The following is a 13022-nucleotide window of genomic DNA, read 5'->3' on the forward strand; positions in this document are numbered from 1 at the left end:
ATGTCAAAAGAAAATGAGCAATTTTCCACAGAGATTCTGCAAAGAGGTGTTGAGAACTCTGACCCAAATTTTGGCACTCTTAATTTTTCAGTTAGAGTACGGCCTAGACTGCCAGATTTCCTTAGTTCAGTTAATTTAAAATATGTGAAATTGGGTTACGGCTATCTCATTAGCCATCGTTTGTATTTGTTGCTGGCACCACCTCTTCTTGCAACCTTGATTGCTCATATTGGAAAGTTCACTTGGAAAGATCTCTATGACAAACATGACCTCACTGAGACTCTATTTATATCAGCACTTTTGTGCTTAATGCTATATTTTTATATTGAATCTACTCCCGGGTCTACCTATTTGCTTGATTTTTCATGTTTTCGCCCTTCAGATGAATACAAGGTAAACAACACTTTTTTTGTTAACTATTTATCACTCTCCACATATTTAAGTGTGGTGAGTTTTAAGTCTTCCTTAGTCTCTCACTAATCAGTAGCTTAAACTTTGAGATTGTATAATTCTTTGCCAATATGTTTAAGGGAATGTAAGCCTATATATGTATATTTATTCAATTTTTTGCATGCATTGAATGGGACTATTTATGCAGATCTCTAAGGCAGAGTTCATTCAGTTGGCTAAAATATCAGGGAATTTCAATGATACTGCCATTGAGTTTCAGGAACGAGTTCTTAAGAAATCTGGCATAGGTGATGAGACCTACATGCCAAAAGGAGTTTTTCGCCCTGGTTACAGAACCTCTCTGAAAGATGGTCGACAAGAGGTATCCATGGTGATGTTTGGGGCAATTAAGGACCTTCTTGCTGTCACAAAAGTAAAACCAAAAGATATAAGAATCTTGGTAGTAAACTGTGGAATACTAAATACCACCCCATCACTCTCATCAATGATAATAAACCATTTCAAGCTTAGGCATGACATACATAGCTTTAACCTTGGTGGGATGGGTTGTGCTGCTGGAATCACAGCCATTGATCTAGCTAAAGACCTCTTGGATGCATATCCAAGCACTTATGCACTTGTAGTGAGCACAGAAGCTGTGAGCCATTCATGGTACAGTGGCAATGACATTGACATGCTGCTTCCCAATTGCTTCTTTAGAATGGGTGCTGCAGCAATTATGCTCTCAAATTTCCGCTTAGATAGATGGCGAGCCAAGTTCGAACTCAAACAGGTACCTCTTCATAACATCTTTACTTTTGTATAACTTGCAATGATAACAATATTATTATCTCTATCTTATTGCTTTGAGATATGGTTAATGCATGTTGCAGCTTGTCCGAACTCACAAAGGAATGGACAATAGAAGCTACAAAAGCATACATCAAAGGGAAGATAGTGAAAGGAGGAAGGGACTTTCTGTAAGCAAAGATGTCATTGAGGTTGGAGGCCATGCATTAAAGGCCAATATAACCACATTAGGTCCACTAGTCCTACCAGTTTCAGAACAGCTTCACTTCTTCACCAATTTGCTCTTCAAGAAAAAGAAAACAAAGCCATACATTCCGGATTACAAGCTGGCTTTTGAGCATGTATGCATTCTGGCAACAAGTAAGAAAGTGTTGGATGAGATTCAAAAGAATTTGGAGCTCACAGAGGAGTACATGGAAGCATCAAGGAAGACATTGGAACGATTTGGCAACACATCTAGCAGCAGCATCTGGTATGAACTGGCATACCTTGAGTTTAACTCAAGGATCAAGAGGGGTGATAGGGTTTGTCAGATAGCTTTTGGTGCTGGGTTCATGTGTAACAGTGTTGTTTGGAAGGCCCTTGGGAATGTTGGGAGACCCGAGCAGAGTCCTTGGATTGAGGATGAGTGCTGAAACACCTAGCTAGCAAAGAACCTTTTAGGGATCCTACATTTCCATATTATGAGAAATGGAAAAATGACATTAATTAAATAAATAAATCAGATAGAAAAAGATTAGGACTTTATTTGGGTTTTGGATTGTAAGAGTAATAAGAGAATGATCATTAACGAAAAAACTTGTAAGGTTTAATAACATGACTGTTTGAGTTGGCTTCCTTTTGGAGATGTTCTTCAAGAACCAAAGCCTCCACTATTAAAAGAAGGACCACAAACACTATCTAGCTAAACACATATCAATTATGAGAGAGATAATATTTACAAAGTATTTTGAAAAATAAAAGGCTAGAATTATAGATTTGCATTGACAGAACCTAAGGGGGTGAATTAGTTCTTTGGGTCTCAATGCAGAAACACAAATAATATGATGCAGCAAAATTAAAAAAGGATAAAGGGAAAAAAGGGATATACACGATCAGTTTGTCTAAATTCTGCCACAAGAGAAAATCTTACAACCGCAAGACCAAAATATGCATACATTATATGCTGAATAAAAAAATATAGAGAATTCAAACTTGGAAAAGGTAGTTTGTTCATTTCCAATAAGTGGTTATTGGATTATAAGAGCTTTTCTAGTAGTTAGGGCTCTAATTGGGCGGGTTGGCTTACAGGGGCTTAAGGTCTGCCTATATCAGGTCAGGCAAGGCCAATTATGTATAGTCAAAAAGAATAGGTCCGGGCTTTTAAAAAAAAACCTATTTTAGAAAATAAGTCATAGGCTTTTTTTACATGTCGGCCTATATCATATTATTATTTTAAATTAAATAAAATAATATTATTCATAGTAGTACCAGATGGTGATAATTCAGTTGGTGCATGTGAGCTGAGTAGACAGTGGAAAGACCTAGGTTCGATCCTCCACCAATACTACATTTGGGAGTGACATAAGATCTATACCAATTTCTACAGTAGCATCAAAATCAACATTTAGTGCTAGAGAAAGAGTTATTGATGCTTATCGTTCTAGCTTGGCTGAAGATACTATCCAAGCTTTAATATATTATGGAGATTGGTTATGTAATAAGTATGACTTGAAGAAAAAACAAAATGTATAAAAAGGTTTTTTGTTTTTATTTGTATTTTTATTCTTTAATCTTGTTTTTTGTTTTCTACATTTACAAATTGCTTGTCAGTTTATGTAACATTGGAATTGTATTTGCAGGGTAAAGAAGATGATGAGAAGTTTTTGGCTACTACAAACATCGTGATGCATTTGTTGGATTTATGAAGTTATTTTAATTTACATAGTATAGATTGATTTGTTGGATATAATGAAACATATGTTATTTAGTGTGGATATTTTGCTTCTGAAAATGACTTAAATGCATGTTGTGATAAGTTGTTGTTGCGATTCATGATTTTGTTTAAACGTTGAAATTGTAGTTTTTGTTTTAACAACAAAATTTGAATATTTTTTTGAAATCGTTTCATGTTCTGCTAGAAGGCTAAAAATTAACATGTTAATAGGCCAGACCAGGCTATTTGATTTTTTATAAATGGACTAAGTCAGACTAACAATTAAACTCGTACTATACTATTGGGCTAAGTCAAATTGAAATTTTGTGACATAAGCTTAGATTTTTTAGAACAAAGTTCGGCCCAATAGTACGGTGAATTCTTATAGTATTTATCAAACTAGTGCCTCTCGTCCAATAAAAATCAGTAAAGATAATATGGAGAATCAGTCTCACGGTAAAAAGTTGGTGGCTTGTCCGGCTGAGGAAAGAAAACGATGTTATCAACATCAAGTGCATCCTATAGTTCTAATTAAGAGGAAAATCATGAAATTAATTTATATGAATATGAAAAATACATCTCAATTTCAAGAATTCCTATACTATTTTCTTTAATAACGGCTCGCATGGCCAGAATATTCTATCAAGTAATTTCTATCTTATGCTTTATCAAATTATTTTTTCTCAATATTTTCCATGCAGATTCTCGCTTTTGCATAGCAACATTAGATATCTTTGGAACCGGCAACTGGCCCAGTTCATTGGGTCTGTTTTTAAGGTCCACTTAAAAAGAGCCATTTCCTTGCATCTTCAAGTGAGATAAATGTAATTTTATCATACTGAATTTTATTATCACGCACAAGCACATCATACACTAGGTGAGAATATATTGACTGAGTATGAGGTCCACAAAGGTAGAAACAGCTATGGCTCCCTCTCATCACTGGAGAATTTTCCCCAACCATAAATTCACTTTTTTATTATGGAAAAAGTGTGTGTCATTTTAAAGGATGTAAAATTGTGTCATTTTAAAAGAGAGGAAGAGATAGATAAAGGAGGAAAGAGAGTTGACAAAAAACATAAAGGTGTGGGTCCCACTTCTTTGTGAGAGTGAAAGAATATAAGTTGTGTCATTTAGAAGGAAAAATATTTTTTTCATTTACTATTGAGGAAGCACCTTTTGAACACTCGGTCTACGCTGCTAAAATATAACCTTAGAGTCACTATATCCACACTTTTCTCTCATTCTCAGTGTTTGTCTGAGACCCACTCATTGTGACTCTTTTATCAAGCGTAGGTTTATATCTCTGACTTACTAGATCATTTATCAAAATACTACGCTCCTAAGTCCTAAAGGAAAACAAATCTTAAATATACCACACAAACACTTCAGATCTGCTTTACTAAATATTCTTTTATAAACTATCAAAAAAATTAATTTAATAATATGAATAACGGGTTCATTTTTTCTACCATGAACGTAGATAAGTTATTTATATTGCATCCAAAACGTAGTTGTTTTGGAACGGAAACCAAGGTATTTTTGTAATTATAATTTATTTCAGAATTATAATAGTCTTTTTCATTATAATTTTTTAATCTTTCAACTCAAAACGACATTATTTTGGAAATGAATGTAGATAATTTATCTACATTTACCGTAAAATATTAAAGCCAAGAATAAAAAACAAAATACTATTAATTAAAATAATCTTTGATTTTATGGCTCTTATACTTTTATATGAGGGAATATATTTCAAAATTATTTGTCATAAAAAATTAAAATATGCAATCACTTTAAGAATACTAGTCATGTATTTTTAAAAAAAATTGGAGTATTATCTAATCAAATTAATCTGCCAAAAAAATTTATCATCTTTATATGTACTTTGCCGAATAATAAAATTTTCAATGGGAGTGTCTCTTATTTTTGTAAGTTTTCATCTCGTGTAAAGCAAAATTGATATAAGAAGCGATTAAATCATGCATGGGTGATTGAGCTCGGTGGCACGTCAAAATCCTAATCAGACATGTTCCTAATAGGTCTACATCCAATCATTAGAGTACATAATTTTTAATTAGATGAACCATATCTCTTCGAGATATTGACGGATAGAAAAGAAGCACATTTTGTGTGTTACCGTCTATGAAACACCGACATTTCAAGAATTCTGACGTGTCGTGTCCGACACTCCGACACTCCCAGACACTTTAACACTGTGTTATAAAAATTCAAAAAAAGATTCAAAGGTTCGTTGCGTTGAGTTTTTAGTTTCAACTATTAGATTTGTTGAATTTCGATTACTATTTTATTGAGTTTAATATAAATATTTGGGATATTTTATGTTTCTTTACAAAATTGATAAATATTATAAGTTTAGTTTCATTTTTTTGTTAAATTATTGAATATTAAATATAATATATACTACATAAATTAAAAATATTATTTAATATCAAAACGTGTCCTAACGTGTCAAAATCTAACAATTTTTAGAATTAAAGTGTCGGGGTGTCGTGTCGTATCGTGTCACGTGTCCCGTGTCAGTATCGGTGCTACATAGGTTACCGTTGCTAAAAAGAAAATTAATAGATATGAGGGAATTAAATAATTATAAAGAAGCATTTGGTAGAGGATAAATTTTTTTATCCGAAAATTACGATTTTTAATAATATGATAGAAAAGTGAATTTGTCAAAAATATTATCAAAAAATTGTTTGGTGGCAATCAAAAATATTGGATCAATTTTCCTATTCTATGTTTGGTTGATTGTAAAATATTAATGGGACTGTGGAGCGAATTTACAAAATTAATCTTTTAAGTTTTATTTATTCAGCCTTTATTTTTCCCTTCTCTCTTTCAACTCCCTGTCTCTTTCTTTCTCCCTGTCTCAACTTGTGGAAGACAAAGACGAAGACGAGATTGAAAATTTGGTAGCGATACTGGTGTATAGAGCACCAATCTTATGGAGCACGACGATTCAAAGAGAAAGACCAGAAATTTTGAGAATGAAACCAATCATATGGAGCATGGCGATTCCCAATGGCCAACGATACTAGTTGTGTGACTGTGAATGATCCAAGAGAAGGTGATTTCTCAATAACTATGGAAGATGATTGTTATGGAGTAGATTCACATCTTAACCATATATCTCATATTTTCCTTAATGGACAATGGCACATCTACTTTAATAGCATGAGATGATAAAGATAAAGGGATAAGACTCTTATCCCTACAAATTAGAGGTTAAATCTTACTTCAACTGGGAGATCTAGACGGCCCCAGCCCAAGAGCTGACCCTTATAAATAAAAGACTAAAGACTCCAGGTACATACTTTTGACATATTTATTATTGCTGTCAATACTGTGCACATACCCACGTCTTGGCTATAAGTCTTACAGTTTTGACTAAAAGCCAATCAAGATATCCATATCTAAGATATCTCTGAGCGCATACCATAAGATCCATAAGATAAAAGACTAAAGACTCCAGGTACATACTTTTGACATATTTATTATTGCTGTCAATACTGTGCACATACCCACGTCTTGGCTATAAGTCTTACAGTTTTGACTAAAAGCCAATCAAGATATCCATATCTAAGATATCTCTGAGCGCATACCATAAGATACAAGATTACGGTTCTCTAGGATCGAACAATGATAAAGGTGCATTTTGGAAATGAGAAGCACGGAATCTAGATTGAACTTATCAAGCTATAAAGTGACTACTTCTACTTCAGCACGAAAACATGGATGAAGACGGTGCCACAAGGGAGGATATTTTTGTCAACAAAATCTTGTGTGATTTTCCCGGTTCATAGGAACCAAAAATATCACCTCTTGAGTGGTATTTTTTGATGACATTTTGGTTTAGAGAATACACATAAAACAAAATTCCGAAAAAATTACTTTCCCAAGAAATTTTTTTAAAATCTTCTACCAAACATGATATTCTTATATTACCACTCTAAAAAAATTCGTGTATCAAACGCCCACTAAAAGTAGAGAAGTAGTGTAAATATGTTATTTTTTCTTTATATTTGGTAAATGATGCATTCAATTTTAGGTACATCTATAATACTAAAAATATTTTTACAAAAAAAAGTAAATACATGAATGAAATATATATTAATTAAGTAATTTAATTTTTATTCTCTTTTCTTTTTGGTAATCAAAGAAGTAAATAATTTTTTATTCAAGAATGAATTTTTTTTAATATATTAATAATTTTTTAATAATTTAAATATATTTTTGTATTTATATTTTAATCAGTTATATATTTTTTGTAATTTTTAAATATCTTAATTTATGTGATTTATTTTTGGGAAATACATATGTTATGTAACATAATAGAAAATCAATTTCCTACACAAACAAATTTTGGTGGGACCCCTTGTAAAAAAAAATGAAAAATAAAAGAAATGTTGACACAATGTTTGATGGGTGAGCAGGAATGCTTTTCCTAATCATGTTACATCATAGAAATAATGCCCTTTGTTTTTTGTTTTTTATGGGAAAAGTATTTCTTCGATCACCGGAGATAAAGTTATCTCCAGTAAGCTCAAAACGACGTCGTTTTAGATTATAAGATTAAAAAATTATAATGATAAAGATTAATATACCCCTGCAATATATTATAATTACAAAAATATCTTGATCTTCGTCCTAAAACGACGTCGTTTTGAGTTCGCTGGAAATAACTTTATCTCCGGTGACTAGAGAAATTCTTTATTTTTTTTATACATATGTTTTCTGTTTAAAAAAAAATAAAGTTAAAAAAAAAAATTCTCTGAAATCTGTAATCATTTTCTGTGCATTTAACACTCCCCGACAAAAAGTGGAAAATAAAGTAAGTATTCCGTAGGCCATAATAAATACCGTATACGAGTGAACCAGGTGTGTTCATCGAAAATGCCTGATTTAGATATAAATTTAAATATTTCTGTCGATAAATAACTGTAAATAGTTATTAATGTAAATGATTTATCACAAATTCACAACTTAGCAAGACTTCCCTTTCACCTTTTTTCTTTTAATAAAAAAAAGTGTATATAATGCGTAAGTGACCGCAAGTGGCCTACGCCAACTTCATGACTAAGTTGCTGGTTGTCAACTTGTCATCGTTGATGTTGGACATGACATGTTCGCGTGAAGCCACATGCAGGTAGTGTATATATACAAAATGTAAGATATGACATGATATTATGATATATTAAATTTAACAAAATTAATTTTTGATATATTAAAAAATATTTTGATATTAAATAAAAGTAGATTCAGTCTCTGCTGTTGTATGACAAATTTTCAGATTCTTGCAGACACAATTCTCAATGGATCCATTGTTTTTTGAAGGAAAAAAAATGCAAAATGCCTAGCATGATTCTCGATGGGTCAGCATGAAAATAGTTTTCAATTCCTATAATTTAAGAATTGAATTTTTCTAAATAAAATTTTTAACTTATATGTATATTATATTTAATATTCAATAATTTATTTACAAAAAAAATATTCAATAATTTAACAAGAAATGAAACTAAATTTATAATGCTTATCAATTTTAAAAGTAATATAAAATATCACAAATATTTATATTAAATTATATAAAATTTTAATCATATTCTAACAAATCTAATAGTTAGAACTAAAAATTAAACTCAACTTTTGAACACTTTTTAATTCTCTAGAAGACTTGTTAGAGTGTCGGAAGTGTCGTGAAATGTCTAACATGTCACATTAATTTTTTTAAAATATTAATGGCTCGTTATAAGTAGTAGTCATATTTGGGAGTATATTTATATAATCAATTTATTCTTATTAATATTACATTTATTATCAATTATATAAAATTGATAATAAATTCGAGTATTATCTTATCTAATCAATTTAGTCTGCCAAAAAAATTGATCATTTTTTATGTAGTTTGCCGAATAATGAAATTTTCAATGGGAGTGTCTCTCATTTTTGTAAAGTTTCATCTCGTGTAAAGGAGACCTTTCGAGAAGTAAATTTAGAACTTTTAGAAAAACAAAATTGATATAAAAGAGCGACTAAATGACGCATGGTCGATTGAGCTAGGTAGCACGTCAAAATCTTAATCAGACATGTTCCTATATGTCTACATCCAATCATTAGATTAAAGAATATTTAATTAGATGAACCATATCTCTTTGAGATATTGACGGACAGAAAAGGAGCACATTTTGTGCATTACCAGAGTACTGCTTCCTTATTATAAAGAGAGAAAAAAAGAGGATATAAGGAAAAATAACCATTAAAGCAGGACTGTAATTTTTTTTTATTTGGTAAATAGTACATTAAGTGTTCAGTATTTTTGTAGTATTACAAATATTTTCACAGAAAAAAATGAATACATGAATGAAATATATATTAATTAAGTAATTTAATTTTTACTTTATTTACTAAATAATGAAACATATTATTTTTTTTAAGTTTTTTATATTAATAATTTTTTAATAATTTAAATATATTTTTGTATTTATATTTTAATCAGTTATATATTTTTTGTAATTTTTAAATATCTTAATTTATGTGTTTTATTTTTTTATACATATGTTTTCTGTTTAAATCATTGTTGTAAAACCTGGCCTGACTCGGCTGGGTCGACTCGGAATTCGATGAATCGATTATCGGACCGGTTCGGGTCTAGCATTGAACCGATCATGCATCGATCCGGTCAAACTCGGTCAAATTCGGTCAAAATCGGTGACTTGGTGACCCGGTCGAGTCATGCATTTAATTGAACCGATCATGCATCGATCCGGTCAAACTCGGTCAAATTCGGTCAAAATCGGTGACTTGGTGACCCGGTCGGGTCATGCATTTAAAAAAACAAAAAATCAAAATCATTTCATCTTATAAAAAAAAAATGTAGAACTCATTTTAAAGATATTTTGTAATTTTATTTTCTAGTATACTCTTCTAAAATGACATCAAATATCAGTTTTCAATACTTAAGCAATTTGCGGAATCATAAATTAAGGAAATGTGACATATGTTATTTTAATGTATTTGAGTTTGAAAAATATGAGTTCAATATCATTGAGAGGTATGTTTATGTGGATTCTGAGTTTCAATTTAAATTGACATAGTAATAGCGTGTATTATTATTTATTTATACTTTATGTTTTTGAACTTATTTAATGAATCTTGTTTAATTTAATTTAGATATAAAAAATATAATTGAATTTATATATTAACATTTACATATTTTTTTATATATCTATATATATCTAGATCAGCCGATCCGACCACTGATGTAATAATTTAATACTCCGACCGAATCGATGCTTGGGTCGGGTTTAACAAAAAAAAAAAAAAAAAAGTTTCTCTGAAATCTGTAATCATTTTCTTTGCATTTAACACTCCCCGAGATGAAGTGGGAAAAAAAAAATAATTATTCCATAGGCCATAATAAATACCGTATACGAGTGAACCAGGTAAGTTCATGGAAAATGCCTGGTTTAAATTTAAATATTTCTGTCGATAAATAACTGTTTAATGTTAATGATTTATCACAATTAGCAAGACTTCCCTTTCACCTTTTTTCTTTTAAAAAAAAAATTGTATATAACGCGTAACTGAACACAAGTAGCCTACGCCAACTTCATGACTAAGTTGCTAATTGTCATCGTTGATGTTTGGACATGACATGTTCGCGTGAAGCCACATATTGGGAGTATAAATATATATAATATATAATAAATGTAATATTTATAAGAATAAAAATTGTTTATATATATATATAGATACAATACACCTCAATTAAATAATACTTTTATTTTATCTCATTTTTGTATTGAATTTTATTCATTATTAATATCTTTAAATTGTAATATATTGGTTATGAACAAATTTTTTATTTCCATATTTATATTATATGATGATTAAATTTATTTACCTTTAAATACTTTTTAATTTCGATTGATTAAAGTCTTTGTTCCGGTCATAGGAAGTGGGCCAAAGATTCTTATGTAATTATTAGGCATTGAATAATAAACAAATGGCCACCGTGCACATTCGCAAAAGGGTTAAAATCTTAATAAGAGTAAATAATTGTTGGATTATGTATTTTTAATTAGGAGAAAAAGTATCTAATGTTACTTTAAACAATTTTGTCTAATGTTCACCAAAACGACGTCGTTTTGAGGTTGAAAAATTAAAAAATTAAAATGATAAAGACTATTATAACCCTGAAATAAATTAAAATTATAAATACTCCATGATTTCTGCCTGAAAACGACGTCGTTTAAGCGAACATTAGAAAAAGTTATCTAAAGTATCTTTAGAAAAAATGAACCTTTTAATTATTATTTTTTTGGTAGTTATGTATTTTTAATATTTATACCACTCCTTTGTTGCTATTATTGGAGGCTCATATATTCGAACTTCAGTTCCATTAGGTTCCGAAATTTGGATAAAGGAGATGATAGATCACACTCATGATGTGACCAACGTGTCAATCTTATTGTTACTTCATTAGCAGACAATATGTGAGTTTTGTTTTATTTCATTTATTTATTCATTTAACTCGTGCATTCACACGGGCTGGATGAGCCAAACTTGTTGGCGTGGCCAAGTGGATGAACGTAGCCCCAAAATCCGCACTAGTTCATAATTTGTATCCTTATTTATTTTTTAAAGATATAAATGGTATGAATATACTTTTAATAAGTGTCCTCTTAACAAGTACTTAAAGATACTTATTATTTACCCAAACCCTTTGGCACAGTTGGTCCGGAGGTTGTGTTCCCTTAACCAGTGGTCTCGAGTTCGAGCTCTGGGTATGGAAAAAAAGGATTGGGTAGAGCCGCCCCCGCAAGGGTCCTACGGTGCTCGGTTTGGGATTAGTCTCACCCCCGAATGGGGGTGGGGATACCTTTCAGTTTACTGAAAAAAAAAAAAATACTTATTTAGAAATAATAAATGAATTAAATAAACATTTAATATATTAAAAAAAATTAAATTTTTATTATTATTAAATTTTTATTAGATGTTCTAAAAATGGCTAACCTTGCCTTTTATTAGAGACTCATAAGCCAAAAATATACAAAAAGAAGAAGAAGATATTTCTGAATTACTTTTTAATCTTTTTTTTCCTCTAACCATAACCCCTCTTATATACTAAAATAGGATACACTATTTTTAGAATAGTTAAAATTTGTAGTACATATACTAAAAATGTAATTATATTTAAGAAAGTGGATTGATCTAATTTGATGTATAGAAATGCATTATTTTAAGTAATTAAAAATGTATATTTGTTTGAATTTAAATTCTTCAATACATTTTTGATATGGTAAGAGTATAATTAAATTAATTTCTATATTGATTGAGTTTAAGTTGATCTCAAGCCATCTTAATGGTGTATATCAACGTAAATTTAATACGTTTAGGAAAAATAACTTTTTAATGTCCATCTAAACTTAATAATGTATTCAAGTTAAAATTAAAACTAAAATTTTGTATATTAATAATGGGATTAATGTTTTTCTTACAATAATAACTTTTTAATGTCCATGAGGAATGCAGCTTGGGGGATAGCAGGTGATTTTAACACTTATTTGTATGAGTATGAGAAGCTAGGTGGTAATGGGCATAACTGGAATAGCATGAGGGAATTTCGTGATTGTTTAGATGAATGTAGCTTGTCTGACATTGGCAATCAAGGTCCTATTTTCACTTGGCAAAGAAGAAATCTTCAGGAACGTCTCGATAGGGTTTGCGCTAATGATAATTGGAACTTGGTTTTCCCTAACCGTGTGGCTTTCAACTTGCCTTTCTTTGGCTCAGATCATCGACCAGTGTTATTTTGGGAAGGTCAACCTGCTATTTATCCGAGAGGGGAGCATCCTTTCCGTTTTCTAGCGTCCTGGTTAACAGAGAGCAC

At 30.6% G+C, this 13022-nt stretch overlaps 1 protein-coding gene across 1 annotated transcript; it reads left to right on the forward strand.

The window, feature by feature from the left end:
- On the forward strand, positions 1-1835 carry LOC133317712 (3-ketoacyl-CoA synthase 15-like). The gene is made up of 3 exons (XM_061519591.1): positions 1-393; positions 599-1183; positions 1284-1835. Exons 1-3 carry the CDS (start codon positions 1-3, stop codon positions 1833-1835), a joined length of 1530 nt encoding a protein of 509 aa, XP_061375575.1.
- Positions 1836-13022: the final 11187 nt, after the last annotated feature.

The sequence above is a fragment of the Gastrolobium bilobum genome, unplaced genomic scaffold (genome assembly GCF_033153095.1).
Source record: "Gastrolobium bilobum isolate Gb01-03AN ecotype WA unplaced genomic scaffold, APGP_CSIRO_Gbil_v1 utg13468, whole genome shotgun sequence".
Classification (NCBI taxonomy): Eukaryota; Viridiplantae; Streptophyta; class Magnoliopsida; order Fabales; family Fabaceae; genus Gastrolobium; species Gastrolobium bilobum.

Coding starts and splice junctions, on each gene's coding strand:
- LOC133317712 (XM_061519591.1), top strand. CDS start 1: ATGTCAAAAGAAAATGAGCAATTTTCCACAGAGATTCTGCAAAGAGGT. Junction 394..598: donor GCCCTTCAGATGAATACAAG/GTAAACAACACT, acceptor CTATTTATGCAG/ATCTCTAAGGCAGAGTTCAT. Junction 1,184..1,283: donor CCAAGTTCGAACTCAAACAG/GTACCTCTTCAT, acceptor TGCATGTTGCAG/CTTGTCCGAACTCACAAAGG.